The sequence below is a fragment of the Cimex lectularius genome, unplaced genomic scaffold (assembly GCF_000648675.2).
Source record: "Cimex lectularius strain Harlan isolate CLEC.00 unplaced genomic scaffold, Clec_2.1 scaffold201, whole genome shotgun sequence".
Lineage (NCBI taxonomy): Eukaryota > Metazoa > Arthropoda > Insecta > Hemiptera > Cimicidae > Cimex > Cimex lectularius.
Window position 1 is genome coordinate 59,959 of NW_019392805.1, and position 27,439 is coordinate 87,397.

Here is a 27,439-nt window from a genome sequence, read left to right on the forward strand (position 1 = left end):
GCCAATCAGACCACAAAACCTAATAGATGTAATAAGCAAAATGAAGTATACTTCACTAAAGCTCTCTGTGGCCATTTCATTTGTCGCTGAGAATCAAATAGATTACACGACATTTGAAAAATGGCAAAAAGGTGGGGTTGAGATGGGAAGTTAGTGTCCGAGTGGATTCTAATCCCGCTTGTGACACTGATGTTTTTATCCCAACCAAAGCCTTAATTAATTGAAAATAAATAATAATGTACATTTATGTGTGGTGTTTAGTGACCATTAGTCAATGATTATTCAGAGATCGTGAGATGCGGTCTGGTGTGATGTAGATTTTAGAAAAACATTTTCTTTATAGTGCCAACGTTTTGATCTTTATTGACATCATCTTCAGGGCCTGGGATTTATAAACGTTGTTTGAATTTTACAAATACATGTATTCAAAATAGCGGTGAAAAAACAGAAAAGGTGTTTTTCTAAACCACCTCATTCTCGACCACTCCTCATGACACACTGCAAACTTATTATGGAATCCGCAGAACTGCAACCACTAAACATAAAACGACAAAATAATGACTTATTTTCTTGCAAACTCTTAAATAATATGATTGATTGTCCACATTGATCAATTTGCTAAATTTCCATGTTCCACAGTGTAACACCAGACAAAAAATATTATTTTCAAAATCTAATAATCATACAAATTATTTAAAATTTATTCCAATTCCTCGACTTATGGAAATGAGTAATAAATTTCCTTTACATTATGAAACTTTTTACCTTTCCTTAAGTCAGTTTTAAACGTAAAAAAACATATATTGATTATGGCAATTGTGTTTGATTTGTTCATATATTTCTGTTGTTTTCATTAAAATTTTATCATTCCTTGTCACTTCTTTTATATTTTTATACACATGTATTATGACACAATGCTTACAATATTTTATGTTTGTTATGTTGAATATGGCTATACTTGTAATTATTGTTATATGTATATTATTATTTCTGTTTTAATTATTCATTATTACTTATACATAGTTTAAACTTGAAATTAATGATTTAGGTGTCGACACAGTGCTCATCTGTACTGTACAAATCCTGTGCTCAAATCCCGGGCATTTGAATCCGAAATACATTTTTTTTAAAACCAAAAACGTGCTGGTATTTTTGAAATGGTTTCTATAAGCTCACCAATTTAATATTTTGGATTCCTTGGATATTTTAACTTTGGAAAAGAGAAGAATTTACCTTGACCTCATCTTGCTTTGTACACTTACAAATAATAAGATCGTCTCCTTATTTAATTTTCAAATTAGTCTTTAATGTTCCCCAGTTCTCAGCCTGGAAACAAAATATTCTTCATTTGTGCCCATAAGACTAATTACATAAAAGAAAGTCCCATCAATCGGTTAACGCACACAATTAATGCTTCTCATACCAAGATAATTTTTAAAAATCGGTTAATTTTTGAACTCAAGATATAAATGTTTAAATCAGTTTATGTACTATTTTATGTATATATTATTATCGCTCTGTAAACACATAGCTCAGTTTGTTTAATATTTACTATTATATATTACTATGTTAAGCTAGTTACCTTAGATTTTACTATTAATTATCTTTATTCACTCAACCTTTGCTTGTATTCTGTCAATTAAGTTAATTACCTATATTTACTACTATGTTTATTTAATTCATGCTTCCAATTATTTGTTATTATATTGTATTCTAGTTCAGCTATTTCTTTAATCAACTATTTATATTTTAAAATGAATCTATATTATCTTTCATAAGTGTATTAGTAATTTATAAGTTATTAGGAATTTTTAAATAATTAAATTTCAGAGAGCACTTTCAGGGGTGCGTCTAGATAGGAAATTAGCTCGACTTTCTTTGCAAGTGTGTACGAGGCTTTAGCTTCGGTAAAAATTTAATTTAAATAATAATAATTTTTATTTGTTAATTTTAAACATAGTGAAAACAATTAATTAAGGTTTTTTTATCTATTAAAAATGAAAAAGTGAAAACAGTTTTAATGACTTGCTTTATGGATGGATTCAGTTCCTTTTTCTAGACCGGCTCAATTGACCTGTTCGTTCAGTAAGAGCGGTTCATCTTCAATTCGAAAAGCCTCGCCTCGTGTTACTATGGGGTAACCTTCCGTTTGTTTTGTTGTCAAATTTACATTTTTATGCATCCACACAAATAACTGGACAAGATGATGCACCACTACATAAAAGAATTGGAACAGGTATGAAAAACGGTCCGAAAAAAGTGAATTTCGTCAATTAAATTTCCTCTATTCCCGTTTGTTCTCGTTGGCCTGATAAAGGAGCCTTTCGACCACGAAGAATTTGTGGAAAGGCTCGCCTGGAGGACGGTGGACGTCTTCAAGGAGGACGGCATCAACAATTTCGAACCCCATCTGATGTACGAAACTTTCCTTCAAGCCATCAAGTAAGTCTGCCCATCATCACTGCATTCTACCTCTGCCAATTATTCAATCGTCCTTATCACAAACTGTGGAATAACATTTTTCAAACTTCATGAAAAAAATGAAAATTATTTTTTGTTTTTATGCTCAAAACATAATTGTTGTATTGTTCAATAGTCAACTCTATTTATTTATTTATTTACGGATCGAAATCCACTATAAAAAGACGTTTTACAATAACAAAAAATAAAAATAATAAACAAAATAATATATACAAAAAATACAAATAATATATACGAAAAGAATAAGGACATATATACATGGTAATATTATAAATGGTAAATATAAATGATAAATATAAAAATACAATTAAAGAGTAAAACTGAACAAGAACAAAATAAAAGACCTAATCATTAAGTAAATTAAGGCAAAGGAAAGAAAATAAAGCTGAAAGACAATTGAAACTACAATATTTAGGTACATATTTAATGAAAATTATGCTCTTTGTAGATATATATATAGTAAGACTACAGTGCAAGATTTAGGTGAACCAGTAAATGAAATAAATTGTAATAAACTTTTAACAGTATGAAATATAAAAGCATTTAAAAAATATAAACTGGTAAGAAAATTCAACTAGAGTAAGTGTGGTGATTAGAGCTTTGGAATTCAATATGAAATAGTTTGTGGGCTTTGAGAGAGTGCGAAGGACGTGTCGTTGTAGCTGAAACAGGAGAGAAGGATTATCAATGAGATAGTTTAATAATTTATATACAAAAACGTCACCCTTTACAGTGCCAGTTCGAAAAGTTTAAATTCAGAGCGGATTCCAGGTTAGGCAGAGTTCAAAGGAAGATTAAGTTTGTAAGAAAGTTTTTTTAAAAATTTGTTTCGTACAGATTGACTATTTTGATAATTTAGATAGTGTGGGTTCCAAACAGGTGTAGCGTATTCGTGTTGTACAAAAGCTTTATAAGGATGGACAAAACATAGAGGATTTTTAAATTCATAGGGGTTCCAGATGATGAAACCTAGAATCTTCATAAATCTATTTTTTATTGATGACATATGTTTTTTAAACTTGAGCTTTTGATCATAAAGTACACCAAGATCCTTTACGACCTTAACTCATGTTAAAGGAGAATCATGGAGAGTGTAGTGATAAAGAAAATGTTGTTTCTCATGTTAAAGGAGATTCATGGAGAGTGTAGTGATAAAGAAAATTTTGTTTCTTATCGTGTTTCTTATGAGAGAATGTAATTGTGTGGCATTTGGAGCATTTGATCATAAAGTACACTAAGATCCTTCACGACCTTAACTCATGTTAAAGAAGAATCATGGAGAGTGTAGTGATAAAGAAAATTTTGTTTCTCATGTTAAAGGAGATTCATGGAGAGTGTAGTGATAAAGAAAATTTTGTTTCTTATCATGTTTCTTATGAGAGAATGTAATTGTGTGTCATTTGGAGCATTTGATCATAAAGTACACTAAGATCCTTCACGACCTTAACTCATGTTAAAGGAGAATCATGGAGAGTGTAGTGATAAAGAAAATGTTGTTTCTCATGTTAAAGGAGATTCATGGAGAGTGTAGTGATAAAGAAAATGTTGTTTCTTATCATGTTTCTTATGAGAGAATGTAATTGTGTGGCATTTGGAGCATTGAGAGCAAGTTTGTTATTACAGCACCAGGTTAGCACATTATTGATAGAATTTTGTAATTGAAAGCAATCAGGAGAAATAATTTTGGAATAGATTTTCAGATCGTCAGCAAATAATAAAAATTGAGTAGAAGGGAAAGCAAGATGGATATCATTAATAAATAAGAGAAACAAAACCGGTTCGAAATGTGACCCTTGCGAGGAAGCCGCAAAGGGACACGATTTAAATGATTTTACTTTGACTATTTGTTTTCCGTCGTAGAGAAAGCTGGTTAACGAATTCAAGAAAGGGCCGGTGAAGCCATACTCCATTAGTTTCCTTAACAGTATTGTGTGATTTACTTTATAAAAAGCTTTAGAGAAATCAGTGTACACTGAGTCTACTTGGTGTCCAGAGTTTATTGCATCTAAGATGTAATTTTGAAATGTGAGCAGGTTAGTAATAGTTGATCTGTCGGAGCAGAAAACCATGTTGCTGAGGTATGATAAAAGATTTTATGTCGTTTTTAAGTTAATTACAAATAATGGAATTAAATATCTTGGAGAACATGGATTGAATAGATCTGTAATTGGAAACATCAGTTCTCTCGCTGGCTTTATGTAGAGGACTGACAAAAGTGCATTTCCATATTAGGGAAAATACGTTTTTAACGACTGGTTCAGAATATAGTGTAGAGGAGCGATGAGAGCTGCAGAACAATTTTTAACTTTATATGTCATCTATCTTTTTATTTATGTCGTTTAGTGATTTTTCCAACTGAGCAAGATCAATATGATTATTTTTCAATTCACAAATAGTCTATTTTAATTCCTTTAAGGAATAATTCGAGTCTGTATCACAACGAAAACAAAAGAAAAGCAATTGTGTCTTGGCATCCTTCATAGCCTTGAGTTCATCGCGAGTCAAGATCATTCATTTAGTATGAATTGGTAAATTACATTTGAATGTGTCAGTAGCACCAATGTCTTTTTGACATTTTAAACACAAACTTACATCTAAACGCACCATTATTAACTTTTATAAAGAATGAAAAGAACACAAGCTTGTCATAAGAGGTTAGTGTTCGTGTTATCAGTCCTTTTTGTCTATTAGACTCTTGTCGGCACTGGATAGGCAATGTTGTGTCTCAACTACTGCCTTTGACTGACTCTTTCAGCCACAGACTGAGTGAGTCCTCCTGTCTGCTGCTCCGAGACACTCGACTCATCCTGTATCTATTTGACTCGTCTCAGCCCTGGACATTTCCTGTCTTACTTGGTGCTCTGAAAAGGACGCAAGGATCTTTTAAGACCGTGCCTAGCCGAAGGTCATATCGGTCCCCCGTGCCAGCACAAAATCATTTTGCAAGAAGGGAAATGACTCACTTCCGCATATGGTGTGTTGTGCAGTATCGTAGATTTTCGTACAGAGCCTTTTCCTTGCAGGGCTGGGGCCGCCTGACCAGCATTGCAGCCGAAGCTACTCCCATTCGATAGAGAAGGTAGCTCTTTCAAAACTCTGAGTGGAGGCGCACCCCTAGTGTAGGTATTTTTGACAGGCGTGTTGGTCCCAGTTTTTTATTTCAGTGGAGTACTAATGACCGCCTAGAAAGTAAATCTCTACTACCCTACAGGAGTCTTACCACATACCATTTCAAATCCAAACCTAATAATGGGCCTGGAACTTGTTTGCGCCCGTAGTTCACTCATGGACTATTGACTGTATTTGACTCATCGACCCACTCCCTTGGACATGTATGTTTCCCATTGGGGGGGGGGGCACAATGTCTTAGACTATGAGGTTCTTAACATGTGCACCTGGCACATATGCCTTATCTCATGTTTAGTTTCTCATGTTAGGAGCGACTCACCTCTGCTCACGGTAGGTAGTGTTAATACCGCGAGGTTCGGTGTAGACTTCTCCCACTTGCCCTGTCTGAAGGGGTGGGTCAACATTGTGCATTTAACCATGTGTTGCACGTAAATGGATACCTGAAAGGGCTGAAATGCATCAGCCGGTCTCCCAACACACTCCCTAGATAGAGAAGACAACTCTATCTCCCTGGGTGTAGGGGCGTCGCTAGCGTTGAAACTACCGGATCCACTCCGGCCACGGTTTTGTTTAAAGTGGAATTTCTAACCACCACCTAGATGAACCTGCCTTTGGTAAAGGATGCCCATGTGGGGGGCCCCAACCGAACAACGGCTCTTCTATAATTACCCGCCAGGGGTCTTACCTACAGCCAACAACGAATCTATTCTCATGTAGCACGCTACTGGGCTTGGAACCGAAGACACTGTGCTAGCCCACCATACATCTGGTTATGAACCCTCTCCGTCTATGCAGCCTTGGGCAGTTGATGTTGTGTCTCAACAGCTGCTTTCGACTGATTCTTTGAGACACCGATAGACTGAGTCATCCTCCTGACTCTGGCTGGCCGAGTCTGTCCTCCTTTATGCTGCTTACAACATACTTGAAAGTCGACTCATCTTGCATCATGCCTCTCTTCTCTTGAGGTCTTATCCATGCTTTTTTTTCATCACATCTGGCCACATTCATCCAAGAACTTCCTGCCAATATGAGTTTGGATTACTCATAATTAACATTCTCAAATTTGAGATCCTACTATTTATGACACTAATAAATGGCTTTGAATTTTCAATGTTTTCAATGTTCAATTCACAACATTCTATATCCCTATTACATTAAGTTATGATTTTCCATTCAAAATTTTATTTGATACATGGAGCATAGAAGGATTCTTAAATAAATAATTAAGTACTCTTTTCGTACATAAACTTTAATAGGCATGGTCCAGCCACCGGCCATTTATGAAATAAAGTGTTAATTAGTTTATTATTATTAGTTTCATTTTATTCTTTAATTAGGGATCTACAGATTCTTCAAGAACGTCAACGAAAGAAATGTGATAAATTAGAAGTTATATGCCAAGAGGAGGAAAATAATCACTGGCAAGATATAGCACAGTTTCAAGAAAAGAATAAGGTATTATGAAAGTTGAACTTCAACGAAAAACGCCCTTCTGTTGTTTGAATCTCTTTTTTTCAGGAAGCTGTCGTCTTGTTTCAAGACTTGGATGAAAGGATTAATTTTGTGGCGACTAAAGTTATTCACCTCGGCGATCAGCTGGAGAACATAAATATTCCGAGGTCGAGGGCAGTCGAAGCGCATAAACTGATGTGCTACTTTACAGAGTTTTTAAGCCCCGGTCCAGTTATATCAGAGGTTTTCACTAATAAAGATGAGGTATTAAATTTGCTATTATAATAAATTTTTAGTATTTATGTATTAACCACATCATGTCATTCTCTATATTTCACTGATTATAATCTGCATACTGTTTGGCTGAGACTGACATAGAACACTCAAACAAGACTTGAAAGACAGAAATCCAGTACTACTCTTTGAATTTCTTAATCAACATTTTTAAGCTTTATTGGAACAATAAACAATATAAAATTCACATTGAAGTCAATGTTAGCTTCCCGACTTTACCCTAGGGTTCAGCCAAAACCTATATCCAGAGAGCCTGGATCTCATAGTGCCTTCTTGTGATTTGGCTATTCTCTTCTAAGTCCAACCAAAATTAAGATTAAGCTTCCTCTTTATGACCTGACACCTTGTGCATGTCCCTTGATATCTGAGGTCCTAATTAAGCAGGCTTTTTACTAGATCTCAAAACTTTTTCAAGGACTCCTGGGTGTATCTTTCAGCCCGGGCTTTTCTTTTCCCAGTAGTAGAAATCTCAACTTACATAAGCCTTTGCACCAACAGAGGACTTGTACCACAATCTCTTCTTTTCTCTGGCAATATCTGTGCAGTCTTGTTTCTGCCACTCCGAGTCTATATACCTCTAGAGCCTAGTGTCCAGTTAGCAGTCCTAAGTTGTCACCCTAGATTTAGTAGCTCTGCTGTTAGGTTCTGTGATGGTAATGGTAAAAAAGGATATTAGGAAGTGGGGTTTGCACTCCCCAGGCACTGCAACCTTCTGGCTTTTGTACCTTCCTAGTTCCTTAGTTCAGTGCAGTAGACTCAATCCTTCTTCTTAGAAGTAATAGGTTATTGACTGTCGCTGTTGCAATTTGATTCCCTTTTTTCCGAACGTTAGGTTAAATCTCCATTGGGTGTTGCTTCGCATTCGAAGATGATATGAGTGGCTGTTTCCTCCTCCTCATTATCTGCAAATGGGATCATCGTTGTATATGCCCATGTTGTGTAGATGTTTTCTCAGATGCCAGTGACCGGTTAGTAGTCCTACCACTCCTCTGAGTTTGGCCCTCTCCAATTGCAGCAATGCTTTTGCCAGTCTTGGTGAGGGTTGTTTCATCATACGTTTACTATGTTTATTCACTTCTCCTTTTGTTTTGTTTGGATCCATTCTGCGATGGAGGATTCTATATTTGTTTTTGTTATCCCAAGAATAGGTTCGGGGCCTATGTATGGTCTTCCTCCTCTGACCAGACTGCTTTCTCGTTACCCAAAAATTCCCCTGTGCCCTGGCACCTAAGATATCATCAGGTTGTTGTGTTTCCCCAGGTTTTGGAGATTTTGGATGCATTCACTGACTAATTTTGATGTGATTCTTTTACATGCTAATGCTTTAATGGCTCCTTGGCTATCAGATCTTATAAGGATTTTTTTTTGTCAGTGTATCTTTTTTAAGAGGTTCTTAACATGTGCACCTGGCACATAGGCCTCCTTTTTTTGTACAGAAAACACCTGATCTGGTTCCTTCATTTGTTTTGATGCTCTCCTGTGTTCTTCCTCTCCTTTATAGTCAGTTGAGACTTTGTAGGAAGTTGTGAAGGTTATTTCCAGGATCATCAGTCCCCATTTCTAATAATAGGTGTCTGATTTTGTTGATTATGGTTGTATGCCCGAATTGTTTAATTCCTTTCCAATTTAATTGTTTCTGGAGCCTAAGTGAGCTTTTCCTAGCCTCTCCCTTGTATGAATATTTCCAATGGAGGTAGGGTTTCTAATGCATTTGTAGGGTTTGTTCTCATTGCCCCTGTAATACATAGGTTTGCTAGTCTTTGTATGCTGCATAATGTTTGGGTAGCTACTTTTTGTTGAGCTTTTTCTAGGTCTTGTTACTGCCGTGTATAGCCAATAGGCCATTTTCAGTTTTAATCCCCAAGATTTGCTTAAGGTGCCTTTCTTGTGGTCATTAGTGATATTTTACTTTTTGCTATAGTATAATGCAGGTGAGGGTTCCAGGTTAATTTCTTATCAAAGATTATTCCTAGGTATTTGACCTCATTTTTTAGTTGCAGCATTTCGTTATAGAAACGGAATCCTTGTATTTGTATATTTCTTTTCTCGGTGAAAGTAATTAAGGTGGTTTTTGAGGGGTTTACTTTAAGTCCCCGTTTTTTTTTATTATTATTTATTTTTTTGACAAGATATTTTCTAACAATAAGAAATTTACATACATATGTGTTTTTGAGGGAAAGTGGCGGGGCCCTATGCATCCTCTTTAGCATATCTCCATTTGTGTACCATACCTCCTGAAAAACATTATTGTCGATGTTGATGGGAAAATGTTCGTGAAAAACCCATTAACCTTTATTTTAACAAATCCTTTGCATTAACAAATCGTTACAGTATTGTTCAGAAACTGGAAGAACTAATTATTAATTTTAAGAAGAATAACAGTTATAACAAATGTCAGCAAAAATATATAGTAATTTAGTAAGTTGGTCTAATATTGTACAGGAATATTTAGTTTAAAATAAATAAATAAGTTAGTTTAAATAATTTAAATAAGTTAGTTTAACAAATTAGTGACAAATTAACAAGTTAACAGTATAATAAACTAACAAATCAGTAGGTTAGTGGTTAAATTTTTTCATAAGTTATTAAGTAACAGTTAAATAAGTGAGAAGGTTGAGATTCAGGAGGATAAAATATGTTTTATTCTCCTGTGCTTCCAAGATCTGAGACAATCATATGTGCCGATTGAAGCACATACGGAGTTTTCGCTGTAGGCTTTTTGAGAAAAAAATTTTTGGGTCCTGAATTTTAATTCCTCCTTAATCCATGGCATTTGAACTAAAGCATACAGGTCTGTGAGCCTTGTGTAACGTGGGGACGAGGTGGCTAGTCTTAAAAACTTGTTTTGTATTATTTGTAGCCCCTTAATGTGTCATGCTTGTGTAGCTCCAAGCAGGGCAAGCGTACAATATTATTGGTTTCACTATCACTTTGTAAATAGCTAACTTATTTGCTCAAAGATGATTCTCGACTTAAAAAGGGGAAAAGAGTCTTAATCATTATTTTGCCTCTCTTTATCAACGAGTTAACATGTTCAGTGAAATTCAGTTTGTGGTCCAGTTTCCCCCTTGGTTTTTTTCCTTTTGGGGTCCACGGTATGTTTACCCCGTCAAGCATGATTTGTTTATCGAGAGAGGGTCGCCGCCTAGTAAAGAATATCGATTCTGTTTTTACAGTGTTTAAGGTTAACTTCCATCTGTGGCAGAATCGTACTATTTTTTGTAAAGCCAAGTTCAAATTGTTTGCTATAGCAGTCTGTCTCCAGGAGGAACAATATATTACGATGTCGTCAGCGTAAAGGGCCAACTTGCAGTTTGATTTATCTAGTGTAGGGAAAGTCCCTGTTTTAAACACCATCGTTCCACCAGGTTTAGTGGAGTTTGGGTTCTTTGGGTGAGCTCTTTTAATGTTGAATTGAATTTTCTCCTGACTAGTATGGCAATGTCATCTGCATAGCCTTGGGTATAGATTCTACTTTCATTTAGTTTGCATATGAGGTCGTCCACTACCACACTCCACAGCAGAGGCGAGAGTATTCCTTCTTGCAGACACCCTCTCTCCACCGCTGTTCTATTTTTTCGTGGAACATGGAGGCCTGCACTTTTCTGCTTTTTAGCATTGATTCTATCCATGTGCAACAGGCTTTGTCGGTTCCTCGCTATTGAGTGATGCAACCATTGCTTCAAAAGGAGTATTGTCAAATGCTCCTTCAATGTCCAAGAAGGTTCCCAATGCTATTTCTTGGTTGTTCAGTGAATCCTCAATTTGTATCGTCAATTGATGTAGTGCTGATTCACATGATTTTCCTTTCTGATAGGCATGCTGATATTTGTCAAGGGGTTTTTCTTTTAGAGAACTGCCCCTTATATGTTTTTCAACTAGCCTTTCAAGAGTTTTGAGTAGAAAGGATGTTAGACTAATCGGTCTATACGATTTTGCGTCTGTGTAGTTATTCCGAGCAACTTTAGGAATGAAAACTACTTTTGCCGTTCTCCATATGCTTGGGATGTATCCCACTGCCAGACAGCCTCTGTATAGTATACACAGTTGGAGTGTGGGGCTAGGATAGGGTGTAAGGTGGGAAGAGGGGTAAGGTGTCGGATTTGGGATTAGGAGGTGTCAGTTTGGCATGCCGCAAAAGGGTTCAGAGCCAATAAGTTTCTCATCAAACTTTCCCCGTTTCCCCTCTGGCCCTGTGTGGCCTGAAATCCAGACAGGGGGACAAATGTCTGACAGCCCTAATGCAATTCCAAACGACTCTGGGCTTTACCACTGATCCAGTAATGCCCTCAGTGTCATCACAAGTAGATGCCTATTCTTCTGTTAATCCAGCCTTTTAATCTCCTTGGCACAGTGTTCAAAGCCACAATATCTGCTTGAAAGACAGTGATATTGATACTTTGAGCATTCTATACATGTATAATGATTTTTTAAACATATTTTACTGTTATTGCTATAAATTTTTCAAATTTTTTTTTAGCTGTTTGAAGCTGCTGATTTAATTCAAAAGTTGCACATGATAGCACAAGAGCTCCCAGCAGCAAAGTAAGTTTAGGTTGCAAATTAATATAATAAAGATGATTGTTTATTTATAAAACTTAAATGTTTAACTTTTTTTGGCATAGGTTTGAAGAGGCGAGGAAAAAGATTGCTCTCAAATATGATGAAATTGAGAGATCACTAATTGAAGAACTCGTCAAAGCTCATAACGTAGACGATCGCTCAAGAATGAAAGAAATCACGTCAATTCTTTCACATTTCAAAGCGTACAGTGAAGGGATAGATGCTTTCATCCAGGAAAGTCAATGTGTAAGTGTTCAATGGTTTACAACTATTGATTATTTCTATTAAAACCATTTTTTTTATTAGGCATAATTAGGAAAAAATTGCACTTAGTATGTAATTTCTAATAAAATGACAGGCAGAACATTCCCATTTGTAAATATTATTTTTCTTTTTTTAATATAATTATATAATTTTTAATTTATAAAATCAATTTACTTTTAATAATTGAGTATGTTTTGTTTCAAAAAATAACTAAAAGTGTGAAATAAATAATTGTTCAGAAAAAAATGAACAAATATAATATTTATAGTTCTATAATTATCTATCCTCTTGGTCTGTCTATCATCACTTATTTTGTAAGTCAGACGTGTTTTGCCATTTTGTCATCTTCAGTGTTGCGTTTTTGGGTGATTTCTGCAGAACCTGGAAACCAAACTCCAACCAGATGCCGAAACGCTTCTGACAAAATCAGCAAGGATAGGCATTCCAAGAAGGTAAATAACTATCAAACTATAAGTTCATCACCCCGAAGACCATGGGAGGAATTCTCACACAGATAAAATTAAATTTTAGTAAAGTTTTAACTTTTTTTCTAACTATAGTGTTTCCCCTAGCATTGAGTATATCCTGAAAATGCCTCAGCATATTTTCTACCAGCCTGGAGGTTATCCCACTCTTCTAGAAGAGCCCATTCAAGATTCTGGAACGTTTCTGGAAGGGCTGCACAAGCTCTTACTTGTCTCCTGAGTATATTCCATACTCAATGGGATTTAAGTTGGGTAAACTGTGAGGTTGACATTTTCCAGAAATGTTTGTACTATGCGAGAAACTGAATGGGCATTATTATTTATAGGAATATGATTTACACTGTCAACAACCGGCAATTCTATGACTTTATTAAAATCCCTGCCCAAACCGTCAGAAAAGGTCGGCTCTGGGGAAAATTTTCATTTGCATAACTCTCATTTTGTCTTGTGTACACCCTTTTGTGCCCATCTGGAGATGGTAGAGCAAATTTGGACATCTGTAAAAAGTAGAGTTGACCTTTAGACTAATGGCTGTATTCTTGGGCAAAGCCATGAAACTCAGTGTGTTCTGGACAGTTCAGGTCCTCTGACAGGGCGAAAAGCCATTAACCCATTCAACCTTCCCTGCAGTTCATTCAAAGATTGGTACTCCTTGAACTTCCTGCTTTATGAATCGTATGATAAAAGTGCCAATTTAGTAAAATTCCCAGCCTCAAAAAAGGAAAAAAAAACCAGCACCTTGAGGGTTTATACACTTGAATGCTTAAAATAAAGCAATTGATTTGATTAGGATTCAAATGAGTCTGTATAAACTCAGCTCAAAGTAAACATTAAAAAGGTTAGATCAGCAGGAAGCTCTCACATATCAAGAGTCGACAGGTGGCGGCTGATAGAATAAGGGTCATCCTTCTTACCCAATTAAGGATAAGCCATGCAAGGTTGACGGACCCTTAATTTCGGGCTAAAGCTTGCGTGTGTGTCAGGCAAGTGAGAAAAGTTCGATGTGTCAAACTTAATTCCTCGGCATGGATTCAATGCCCAGTGCAAGAATTGTTCTTGAGCACGGCAGCGAGTAGCTGGGTCTCCTGTTCCATTTTTAGAGGAGGACTGTTTTACTCTACATAGTACTTAATAGATTTCTCATTTTGGGTTTATTGATACTAAATGTATTTATTAGCGCGGAAGTGTAGTGTGAGAGGGCCAATGGTGGAATATTGAGTACCCAACCGACCCTTAATTTATTATATACTAGGAGGATACTAGGAAGCGGGGTTTTTGCTTCCCAGACACTTCAGCCTTCCGGCTTATTGTACCTTGTAATTAATTATTGTGTAGAGGGGGAGGGTGATTCTTTAGGCCTGCTGGTTATTTATTGTAAATTACAAAAGCTGGAATTACCAGTGGACTGCTGGAAAAGTTATAGGCTCAACTCTGTTCTTGCGTGTATGTACATCATTTGCAGATTTGGGCTTGTACAAATCAGTAATCAGTAAACATTGAAAATGAAAATACTTTTAGTCAACAGTAAGGATTAAATGTATTCAACTTTAAATGATGTTCCCAATTTAGAATTAGGATAGATTGAGATTTTCCTTAGACCAAGAAAATAGAAAAACTACACATAAGTGGGTTGAGTTTTTGCATGTCAATATACATTGTTTAAAAAATCAAGTTTGCCTAGATCAAAATCCATTTTAAGTGGTGTGATGAGATGATGATGATGATAAGGAAAGGAGACTAGGAAATGGGGGTTTACGTTCCCCAACCACTGCAACATTATGGCTTATTTATTTAGAAATCGTGAGATGCGGTCTGGTGTGATGTAGGTTTCAGAAAAACCTACATTTTCTGTTAGGTTTTCTGAAACCTACATCACACCAGACCGCATCTCATGATTTCTAAATAAATATCGATTAACAGTCACTAATCACCACACATTATGGCTTATTGTACTTTCACTTTTTTTTTAATTTTATTTTAAGAGTACTAGGTTATTGACTGTTATTATTACGTATCCTTTCCCTCAGTTTTCTTTGTATCTCCGGTTATGTCTCTACTGAAAGCAAAATTATTTTATGTATATTTAGATATAGATAAATCGAGTACTTTGAATAAATAAATTTGTCTGTTGGATTTCAGACGACCATAAGTGGTAAAGATATATTTAAAGATATTTTGCCTTTAACTCAAAAGAATTTTGTACTGATGAAAGAGGTCTTCAGTTCGCCTGAGCCAGTGATGGCAAAATTTGTATTAAATATTTATCATCTGAAGTTGCAGGTAATTTTTTTTAAATTAATTAATAATTTTTTAATTATGTTACATCTGGTTAAACTCGTATAGTTTTGATTCTGTAATGAATTATTTATATTTGTTTTAAGAATTACATTGGTACTGTGTTATCCAATCACACCGATGAAGACAAATATTTAATTAATCTGATGGATTTATATACTAAGTATAAAAAAAGCTTTAAAAACATAAATGACAGTGGGATTATGAGAATTTGTATTATTTTTATTTGTAGGACTGTTCAACTCTCGAAGGATTTTAGTTGTTTTAAAATGGGAACAGATGATACATACCTCAGCAAATTAACTCATACAATATTTCAAAAATATTTAGATTCGTACATAAGGTATTTTTACCCTTCCCCCAATAAATTTTTTAAATTATGAATAAATAAATAATAATTTGTTGCAACATAATTTCAGCACTGAAGTTGAATGTTTAAAAAGAAAATGTGCCCACCTCTTACAGCAGTACTATGATTCGAAAGATCATCAGAAGAAACAGCTACAAACACTAGGGTAAAGGATTTTTAATTGTGTATGTTTTCGATTTTTCATCCCCTTCGTACTAAACCTAAAACTATCTTCTTCCAGTGTCTTCCATTTCTCTCTTTCCTTTCTAACCACTACCAAGTAGTTTCCATCCCAAATAAACCTCCGTGCAATCCTCTGAAATCAATCACTTTTGGAGTCTCTCAAAACTTAAGCAACTCTGTTTCCCCCTTTTGCTGTGACATTGACTTCCATAAATCCATAAAATATTGCTACCGTCAACTTTACCATTACGACTCCCAAATTTATCTCCCTTCCCACCATAACCTGCAATTGTAAAAATTCAGAACGTAAACTCAATTGACTGTTTTTTTGGCTGTGTTTGGATCCAGCCATTTACAATTAAAAATCGTCCCCTTCTATCCCACCATCAAGAACTTTAGGATCGTTCTTAATCAGACCTTGTCCTGGTAGCCCCATTATCTCCAAGATTTCCTGCTGGTGTTTTTCCACCCTCTGTTCAGTCGTTCTACCTTCTCTTCAATATACATAAACTCCTGATTTTCCTCATTATTCTCCTCTGCTTTGATTACGAATGTGTTGTGCACAGGGACTCACAGGGGAGCTGAAAGATAAGCTTAAATGCCTAATTGTTTTGTACATTTTATCTTCAGCTCTGCAAGGAGGACCTGTCATCTGTCTGTAAAGACTATTTTTCATTCATTCATACCAACTTCAATGTACAATGAGAATTGTACCCAATTAGATTAGAAAAGAGTGCATTCAAGAGTGAGAGGGTTTAGATTTAAAAACAGATCAGACGGATAAGAGTGAGGTCTGTCCCCAAACTGCCAAAACCCGAGGTAGAGATGAGTGTGATATCATGCTCTCAGTATCTCCTTTAAGAGATGAGGAGCGATGACTATTCTGAAAGGGTTAATGTTTAATTTAATAAAACAAATATTTTTAAACAAATTTATTGTTGAAAGATTGTATTGTTGTAGTTGAAAGTTAAACATTTTGAATTTGAAATAGATATATTTTATTTTTTCTCTAGTTTTCAAGATTTGAGAAGGCTAGTTATTGCTAATAGAGCCATTAATAATATAACACAGCCTGATGATTATGGTGGTGAGACTTTTCTGTCAGAAGAGTTAGCTATATGCGTACTTCAGGAATCAAAAGTTGCTTTTAAGAGATGCCAAGTGGTAAGTAACACATTGAATTTGTAACACATAAATATATACTGTTCTGCCATAATTTTGACGCATAAATAATTTTTTTTAGCTGTCGAGGCCTTCAGAATTGCCTAGCAATGCCTTCCAGATTTTTGAAGAAATTTCGCAATGTCTTATCGTACAGTACGTAGATTATGCTATCGAATTAGGACTTCAGGCTATTCCGAGTGCAGAGAGTAAAACACAGCAGAAAATTTACTTTTTCGATATAGTACGCCAAGCAAATGTCATCGTTCATCTCATAGATAAGCATTTTACCGATTGCTTCATACCTCTCATTGTGTAAGTATAAATTATTGTTCAAACATATTTGCACTTACTGATTTTGTTTTGTGTTTAGTTCAACTCCAAAGTATGGAGATTATGCGTTGAAAAAGAAGTTTCATTTTTCCAACTTGGAGCAAAAGTTGAGCAATGGGATTGACAGGTATTTATTTGAAGGCATAGTTCCTTTGCTTAGCAATTTCATACAATTATCCATTTTTTCTGAATATCGGAAAAAAGTGTTTGAATTGTTTTATAATTTTTGAAAGCTGTTTTGAAGTTATTGGACAAGAGAAATGTGTTCAAAATGGTGGGTAGCAAGTGCTGTAGGATTTTGCTAGGATTTTTTTTCCAAAATTAAAGATCCCACACCAATAACAAATAAATCTGATGTAATCTACAAGATCAACTGTTTAAACTGTCCGGCAACTTACATCGGTCTTACATCCCAATATCTGGACAAGAGAGTAAAGCAACATATCTATGATTGCAAAAAACCTAAGCAAAATCCTACAGCACCATTTTAAACACCAAGACAATTTCGACTTCAACAATCCAAAAATATTATACACAGAACAAAACAAACATAAACGTAATTTCTTAGAAATGGTTTATATCAACAGAGATAAACACAGCATCAATTACAGAACAGATACATGTAAACTCAGTCGCAGCTACGCCAATATCATTAATCAAATTCAATACAGATAACATACCTATATCATCACATTACATTCCACACATCAAATATTTTTCACATAGTCTAATTTCCCAACAATTTAGCTTTCCTTTTCCTATTTATCCCTTTCTATATAATCCTGAAAGGATAATCTGGCCGAACCATTACCAACACATTTTTTCCCTTCGTCGGCTCTTTTCACCTCAAAGAAGCCGACGCCTTATACAAAAATGTCTTTTCTATACCGACATCCTTCCCCACCCCTTCAAAATCCAACGTATATAAACACAAAATAGCAAAATCTCACTGGCACTCTCGACACGACACGCAAGAATGGCACAATTACACAGAAGACAAACACTTTGAGTGAGTAGAAATACTTTGATTGAATATATAAAATATATTTTGCATTGTATAAATTCACTTTTCCACATCCAAAATGTAATTGTTATATGTAAACAATGTTTGTAAATCCCAGGCCCTGAAGATGATCTCAATAAAGATCGAAACGTTGGCACGATAAAGAAAATGTTTTCTGAAACCTACGTCACACCAGACCGCATCTCATGATTTCTAAATAAATAAAAATATAAACATATGCAAAAAAAATTAGCTTAACAATTATTTTATTCCATACACAAAACTTATTCGAATACACATATATTGTCAATTTATCATTAAAACACCTTTTTTTTTTACTATATTTAACGTTTTATTAATTTCCTCTTTGTTCACTCATTTTTAAGCAGTAGGTAGGTGTATTATACATAAGAAAAACAGTCTTTCATTTTTTAGTATGAAGGGAGATGATGGATTTACTGAACAAAAGAAATTCTCAAAAATTGTCTAAGCTGATCTTGGTTTATCACTCGACTCTCCTTCTCACTCACTCACACTCTCTCACTCTCCCTTTCTCATTCTCTCTCTCACACCCTCATTCACTTAATCTGTCTCTCACTCACTTTCCTTCTTTCTCACACACTCTCACTCTCTCTCCCTTTCTCATTCATTCACTTTCTTTCTCTCGCTCGCTCGCACTCACTCACTCACTCTTTCTCCCACTCTCTCTTTCTCTGTATCTCTCTCTCTCTCTCTCTCATTTTCTCACTCACTCACTTTTTCTTTTTTCCAGTCTCTCAGTTCCGTGCAACCATTGGCATGTGCAATGAATTATCAAGTATTCTATTTAAAATGTGCCAGAAGAGGAGAAATTTTCAGTGTGATACAATTACAAGTTAAAAGGAATAACTTACAATTTATAGTCTTTTCAATGTATGGAGAGAAAGAGAGAAGTCCCCTAAGATTAACAATATGGTCACAATTTTGTTTTATAAATGTAGCATTTGAATTAATGAAGGTTTGATGTTAACATATAGTTTAATAAATTGACATTAAACACATAATACCAAATATGAAAATAGAAATAATAGTAGTAGCAATATTAAGAATTTAGGGGAAAATAATAATAAAGAATACTCTGTCTTGGGTGATCATAATTACAAACTATAATCTTAAAAGTTGAGAAAAGGAAGCTTCCTTCGTAGTAAAAGGACCTAATGATATAGTAGACTAACCAATCTTTTCAAAGTAAGGAAGTACCTGCAACTTTATAACTTTTCTCATTTTGTACTTGTGGTGATAATAATACTGAATTATGATATCCTCACTACTAGAATCATTAGGTATTTTATAGGGGGTTGAGTAAGGAATGAAGCGCACTAGATAATTGCTTCACCAACAGCCTATATAAAACTGATTAATTTTCTATTCAAACCACAAACAATTTGGCAATATGGTCTACTCGACTTGTCACCCCGTGTGAGCAGGCCCGTAAGGTGTGTTCTCACAATTCAACGTTCGTTGTCACCACAAAAGTTGAAAACGACTTGAATCAGTTTTGATTTACATGTTTCAATAGAAATTAATCTATTTTTAATTTGAAAACCATTGTTCTTTTTTATATAATTATTTTAATATTTATTCAGAAATTGTGAGATGCGGTCTGGTGTGATGTAGGTTTCAGAAAAACATTTTCTTTATCGTGCCTTGTGAAAATGTTTTTCTGAAACCTACATCACACCAAACCGCATCTCACAATTTCTGAATAAATATCGATTAACGGTCACTAATCACTACACATATTTTAATATTGTTCTTTTTTTTCTTTTTTCTAATCAGCAATAGTAAATTCGGCAATTTTTTATTTATTTATTTTTTTTTTTACAATAAAACTGAATGCATTTTTGTTTATACTCAAGTCAAGTCATTAAGCTGTGAGGTTTATAAACCATAAATATTGGTAACTTTGGTACCAAAGACGCTTCACAGCATTGCCTGGTAATCTTTGGCAAAAGTCTTAATTTTGCAATAACTTCAGCAGTTCCAAGGCAAAATTTTTCTTATTTTAGTATTACACATCAAGTTTACTTGTTGCTTTTTAAACCTTAATGATTTTATTTAAAAAAAATCACGTACAAAATGTAAAAACTGAACAGGAAACAGTCAACCGAGATGTTCACTTGTTTCAAGTTATGTTTCAACTTGAAAGGAAGTCTCGACTTGAAGGACAAAAGTTTGGCTGGTTCAAACTTTAGTTTGAATCATGAGAATGCACCTTAAAGATTAAAGATAATGTTAAAGACAAATAGCCCATACAATGTTTTATTATTTTTTTAGGTTAGTAAGCAGATAGGCTTTATTTGTTTGAAATTAAAAATAATCCTAAGATGTTTTGAATTTATGAAATTTTTGGTACACAAAACCTACGAATGTATGCACAAGGGATAAGGAATGAATCTATATTATCTTATTTTAGATCAATCAATGCTATGGTCGGATGGATTAAGATATTTTTACAAAATGAGCAAAAGAAAACTGATTTTAAACCCGATATGGATTTTGATATTATGCAACAACCAACATTATCATCTCAGGTATTTTGAAAATTTCAGAACAGCTTTTTCCATGATTTTACCATAAAAACAGATATTTTATTAAAATATCATTCACAACTTGTGTCTCGTCATTTTTTCAGCCGTGCTTAAAAGTAGTAAAATATATTACCGATAATTTAACCCATATAAGAGATTCTTTAGACGGAAGGAACCGTGAATACGTGATGACAGAATTTGGCTGTCGATTCCATAGAATAATATATGAACATCTACAAACTTTCCAATATAACTCTACTGGTAAGTAGTTTAATAAATAAACATTTCCTTAGTAAAATGTAATTACTTTTTACATCTATTTTCAGGTGCTATGTGTGTTATATGTGACATAAATGAATATAGGAAATGCATAAAAGAGTTAAAATCACCTTTAGTGGACACATTATTTGATACTCTCCATGCATTGTGCAATTTATTACTTGTTAAACCTGAAAATCTCAATCAAGTTTGCAATGGAGAAAATTTGGTAATTATATATATATTTTTTTTTATATTTGAAGCCATTAAATGATACAAATTCGATCACAATAATTTCACAAGGTCACAGCACTAAAACTAAGCTGCACATACAGAGGACACATGCCAATGCTGACACTCAGTGTGTGGGATTAGGATGCAAGGAAGTCTTGCAATGGACAAGGAAGGCCACTGTCTATTAAAGCGACATGGCAGGTTCTCGCGATGAGAATGTGTAGAGGGGCCACAAGCAGTAGGGTGATGATCAAGAAGTTGGTGTGAAACTTCTGGAACTGGGAACGGATCATTTCATTCTGAACTTTGACAATTTGTCTAAGGACTTTTGATTGGAAGGATTGGACGCTGGATAGCTTGGCAGAACCCCACTATTCCATATGTCCAAAGTGGTCACAGTAAAATCTTGTGTAGGGTTGGTGGCCACAACTTTTTAGGTGTTAGCATGGTGCTAATCACTGTATGATAAAGGACATACAAATGGGCCTTTTTTCAAAAACACCGGCACCCTGGGGGTTCATATAACCTCGTACTTGAAATACCCTCATTTAAAAAATAAAAAATAAAAAAAATTTAGTTTACTTTTGACAATCAACACATATTTCGGTCCTAAAAATCTTGGTAGTTGTTCAAGTTCTGTTAAGTTGTCTTTTAAGTTTTATATGGTATTCCACATCTGCTGTCTAGATATATTTCTAAGTATTTGACATGGAAGGAAGTCGGTATCTCTTTATTGTTGATGTACAGTGGAGGGGAAGACTGTTTTTTACACTGTAGATGTATACTGAATACATTTTAATTCATTCACTCTTGTTTGGTCCCCTCTTTTTGTTGCAGTCTTCGATAAGCTCAGGGTGTTCTTGGATGTTGGAGGCAGCTTGAAATAGGATTTGAGGTAGAGGACAATAGTGCAGTATCATCTGTGTAGGTTGTGTTAATGGTATTAGGGTAGATCAGGAGTTTTTTTTCTGCCATTGATAGTAACCCTGACATTGAGGATTTTATTTCTCCCTAAAAAAACAGGATGGGACCAACAATACTCCCCTGTGGGACGCCATGACCCAACTAAAGGATTTTTCATGGTTTTCTTTTATCCTAACTTATGGAATCGTAGGGATTTCCTTTCTCTTTTGTAGATGTAGATATAATTGCAGGGTATAGTATACTGCGCCCTTTAAGAGCTATTGTATCCCCCGTTCTCTGCCTAAAGCACATTGGTGAGTCCTATTTCATCAAGAAACTTGATTAATAGGCCCGGTTTCAGTGGTTGAACCTCTTCTATGGTCACATTATACATCCCAAAACATTTCCTCCTGCGGGCTAGTGTGGCTCCGCAGTTTGTTAGTAAATGTGTTGGTGCCTCTTCTGCCTCCTTGCAGAATCTACATGTGCCATCTTGGATTGTTCCAATTTTCTTTAAGTGTCCATTTAATCTACAGTGTCCTGTTAGGATTCGCAGTCTGTTCCTGCTCCCTTTGACACATTCTGTGATTTCTTTTCTACCAAAGTTGGTTAGAAAATTCTTGGATTGTCTATGTCTAATGAGTGAATTCCATTGTTCCTTCATTTTCTTTTTGTCCTTCTGTCTGAGATATTCGTTTATAGTGTGAATTCCTATGCCACAGAAGGGTTCAGGTCCTATCAGCGATGTGGCAGCCCCTTTCCTTGCAAGGGTGTCCGCTTTCTCATTCCCTTCTACTACCATGTGACCTGGGACCCAGCAGAGGCTGACTTTATTCTGCATACCTAATGTGTTTAATTTGGTTTTGCAATTCAGCACCATCCTTGAACTAATGGTACTTGAGCTTAGTGCTTTGATGGCTGCTTGGCTATCTGACATTATAGCTATATTCTTGTTTTTGTACCCTTTGCTTAGATTGAATTGGATACATCTTTCAATTGCATGAATCTCAGCTTGGAAGATACTGGTGTGTTTTCCCATGGGTTCTGAGTATTTGGTTCCAGGTCCAAATACTTCTGCCCCATACCTTCTTGTGTTCTAGATCCATCTGTGTACCAGAGGATGGTGCCATTTTTAAAAGAGTTATTTCCCTCTCCTTCCCATTCTTTTTTGGTACCCAGGTGTATATGGAATTTTTGATTAAATTCAAACATCCTGTTCATGTTGTCTCTTGGAGCCATGAGTGATGGATGGTCTTTCCATAGTTTGTTGTTATCTCTCCATTTCAGTTTTATTCCTGTTGGAGGTTTCTCTTTGATAAGGTTGATGATGGTTTTCTGCGCTGTCCTTTCTACCATGTGATATAGGGGGATTAATCCTAGTATTTTTTTCCATGCTAATTGTAGGACATGTTCTCATTGCTCCCGTTATGCAGATGCATGCAAGTCTCTGTATTTTTGTGAGTTCTTTCCTTTTGGTTATTTGTTCTGCTTTATCAGCCCAGGCTATAGCTCCGTATGTAAGTAAAGGTCTTACTATCATGATGTACATCCATAACAGGGTTTCCGGTCTGCATCCCCAGTTTCTTCCTGCTATTCTTCTGCACACCATCAAAGCTCGTGTTGCCTTCATGATGGTTGAGCTGATGTGTTTCTTAAATGTTTGTGTTTTATCTAGTGTGATGCCCAGATATTTGACTTCATTTTTGATTTCTATCACAGTGTTATTGAGTATTATTTCCCTCATGTGATCAAGTTTCCTTTTCCGTATGAAAGCGACTATAGTTGTTTTGTTGGGATTGATCCCTAAGCCAGCGCTTTTACACCATTCTTCTGTGATTTTTAGTCCTTCTTGGATTATATCGCAGAGTTTCCTCAAATTTCCCCCTGGCAGTCAGGACTATGTCATCCGCATATCCCTGACATTTTATTCCTGATCTTTCTCTTTTACTCTGCTAATGGTTTTCCTGGAAGATTTGCGTTTATTTCATGAAGTACTGGGAAAGGAGGGGGGTCAGTGGCCACAACAGTTAAGGCGTTAATGTGGCGCTCATCACTGTAAGGTAAAGGTTCCGCGTTCGAATGCAGGGCCGCTGAATTCAAACCCGACATACTTAGTTCTTTTTTGAAAAACACCGACACCCCGTGGGTTGATACACAAGTACGGAATTTTTCTCAGGAATATTGTATCGAAACCCAGTACTATAAACTTTTTCCTCTATATTGCAGGGCATTTGTATAAGATATGCTCTACTTTCACCCTTTTCTAAAGCTAGTCGGCATTGGCCAGGTATTAATAGTGAAATGTTTTGGTATTTTGCTGGAGCATGTCCTTAAATTTACCTCAGTTAGGCCGTCTACACACGGAAGAACTCAAAATCACTACTTTCTTTAGTGAAATCATGGAAATTATCCTTGTCATTGTTAATTTGATGATTCTAGCGATGAAGTCATATTCCTCCAGTACTATAATCGTTCCAACTTCTTGCCTTTCAACTTCTCTCAAAAATAATATGGTCCATCTTAAAAATGACCTAAAACTGAGCAATTTCCACTTCTGTGTTTTTCACCTTTCCTTCTACCAACGATCCTCTTGACATGGTTGTCATCTTTTGTTATTTTCCATTTTGTAAAAGCATTTTATTTTTGTATGTGTTTATAAATAAAAAAGACATAATAAGTAGTAATAATAATACGTCACTAAACAGTAGCGTTGTCTGTGGTAAGCTTTTCTGTAATTGATTCATTGTGGTAGGCTATAGGGATAGGAATAAGAGAGGCGGCCACAAGGCCTACTGCACCTCGACCTAAATAGATCTATCGTGCTCCTCTGTTAATTATAACTCACGGGCAAGCTTCAGGCTATTAACCAGCCTCCACAGCTTTGCCAGCGGTTCCTTGGTGTAGGATCTTGCTTGTGGTTTTTCCTTGTCCTAGTTGCAAGAACCTGCACCTAATTGGTTGTAACTCAAGCACTAACAGTTTCTTTTGAGTACCTTTGTGTAAAGATGACCTTAGGGTTTTTAATTCCCTATGGTCAAATGGGGTCAAAACAGATTTTAGACTTAAAAGTTTGTATTTGTCCAAGTCTCTTGTGTGGGGATTCTATGACAGTCTGTTGTCTAGGTATAGTCTTAAATATCTGATTTGAGTGGAAGTCAGTAGCTCATTGTTGTTTGTTTATTAAATTCACTAATTTCGTGGTCCGCTTGACCAATTAATAAATTACAATTAATTAAGGTTTTTAGTTGAGATGAAAAAAGTTGATGGCACGAGCGGGATTCGAACCCACGATCTTCGGCTAGATACGCCGCTGCTCTACCACTTGAGCTATCGTGACCTCGNAGTTGATGTCCGAGTGGATCGAGGTCACGATAGCTCAAGTGGTAGAGCAGCGGGGTATCTAGCCGAAGATCGTGGGTTCGAATCCCGCTCGTGCCATTAACTTTTTTCATCTCAACTAAAAACCTTAATTAATTGTAATTAGTTATTTGTTTATAGGGGCAAGTTTTTTCAATGTAAATGTACACTGTAGGCATTTTTCCTAATTCAGTTTTTTCCATTTTTTGTACCAGTCTTTAATAAGCTCAGGGTGTTCTTGGATGTTGTGGGTAGCTTGGATTCGAGTTAGAGGATAAATTTGCCATATAGTCAACGGTGGTATTGGGATATGTAAGTAGGTACAAAAATGCTCCCTTGTGAGATGCCGGCTTGTATTGGTCTAACTGAAGGAACTCATTGTCGCATCTCACTCTGGAGCAGCGGTCAGTTAAGTAGGATTTCAGGATACAATAAGGAGTGGGTAGGAAGTGTTTAAGCGTGCCCGGGTGCCAAACTATCAAAATCGTGTGTAACACTTTAATAGATAAAATTACACATATTTTTTTTTATTCTGAGATAAAAAAGCAGTCATGAATGTTAAACCCATGAAAACTGTATTCTGATGTTTTAACCTCCTGATCCATCTGGGTCTCAGGCGCTCTAACCACCTGAACCATTGCGACTTCGATCCCCGAGACACAAAACACAGCAGGTTAAATTGTCGGGGTACAGTTCTGTCAACTGTGGGTTTGAATACCATCCATGCAAATTTCATGAAAAAAAAAAATTGTGTACATATACTCAAGACAAAAAACCGGACGCTGCACGTATTTTGTTGTTTATTTCAAACAGTGTGTATTTTTATCATTATATTAATTACAATGTAATTATTTTAGTGTAAACCAAATCACAAATGCATGTTTTAATTTAAAAAAAATTAATTATGTTTTTGAAAGAATATTCACCAAGACAACCAAAAATAATCTAGTGGTAGATTAAAATTTAATAACAATTTTTTACCTAGTTTTGCTCTTAATGTGTTACTAATAATTGGTGCAACAGTCCTTGGCATTACTATGAGAAAAAAAAGGTAATAAATTGTTTATTAAATGTATTTGATCACAAAATGATTTTCCGGTGTTTGGTTGAATTTTCTTTCAATCATCCTAATTAAACAATTTTTATTAAAACATAAAATTTTGGTCTTGATTACTTTGGTTAACATTAAAATAAGTACGTTGCAATTAGTATAACAATAAAAATACATGTAGTTTCAAATAAACAATAAAATACGAGTGTTTTTTTTTCCCTTTGAATATATAAGAATATAAATGAAAACAATAATCTTAAGTAATCTTTTTTTTTTTTTCAGGCTCCTTTAGAGGGATCAATTTTACTCAACTTCATTCAGCTGAGGACTGATTACAAAACTCAAAAGTTAGCAAATTTTCTAAAAGGCATTACTACGTGATAACCAACCCCAAATTATTACTCATCCTTATTATATTATGTTGTTATTAATAATACTATATAAAAGTGTATTTATCATTTATTTTTATATATAATCTTCATTATTTTGTGTTTTATCTTTCCTGCTCATCTCTCAACACAAGCAACCAAAAAATATACTAAATAAGTGTAATTTATTTTGTAAGAATAAAAAAGTGATATAGTCAAGAAAATTTACTTGTTATATATGTATATATATTTTTTCAGCCATCATATCTTGTGTAGAAATAAATGTTAAAATTTTTTATTTAATAAAAACTATCATAACAGTCGTAATAGCTTTATTTAAAGATATTATTAATATATTGGCGTAGAATTATATCCGGTTCGAAGAACAGAAAATTTCAGTCATCTTTTGTGAATTTATGACGTAACTATTTTCAGGGAAACAATAATTAAGTTAAAAAGAAAAAAAACCTTAAAATGTTTACAGAATAGTTTCATACTTCCAATGTTATTGTTATCGTTATCGCTTGCCTCCGATTGCTACTTTGATTCATTTCTCTGTAAACAAATCAGAATTTGTTTGACATTCCTTTAACGTGATCGTGTGAAATGGTATTTAATATTATGAAAATATTGGAAAAGAAAATGGTGACAGGCTCAATCGATACGTGACTCACAGAGGACCTAACTCATAGAAGGGACATCCTCA

The 27,439-nt window shown here is 35.1% G+C and overlaps 1 protein-coding gene across 2 annotated transcripts; it reads left to right on the forward strand.

Annotated features, from left to right (window-relative positions):
- Positions 1-2,118: 2,118 nt before the first annotated feature.
- On the forward strand, positions 2,119-26,956 carry LOC106673169 (exocyst complex component 5). 2 transcript variants are annotated; one of them, XM_014405190.2, is made up of 17 exons: positions 2,119-2,236; positions 2,318-2,442; positions 6,948-7,065; positions 7,129-7,326; positions 11,837-11,901; positions 11,982-12,165; positions 14,808-14,948; positions 15,050-15,126; positions 15,196-15,306; positions 15,383-15,478; positions 16,509-16,659; positions 16,739-16,971; positions 17,030-17,116; positions 20,448-20,565; positions 20,667-20,823; positions 20,889-21,049; positions 26,648-26,956. In XM_014405190.2, exons 1-17 carry the CDS (start codon positions 2,204-2,206, stop codon positions 26,744-26,746), a joined length of 2,154 nt encoding a protein of 717 aa, XP_014260676.1. In that variant the 5' UTR covers positions 2,119-2,203; the 3' UTR covers positions 26,747-26,956. The 2 variants fall into 2 exon arrangements, with proteins under 2 accessions (XP_014260676.1, XP_024083900.1); XM_024228132.1 differs by lacking the exon at positions 26,648-26,956 and adding an exon at positions 21,124-21,400.
- The last annotated feature ends 483 nt before the right edge of the window (positions 26,957-27,439 follow it).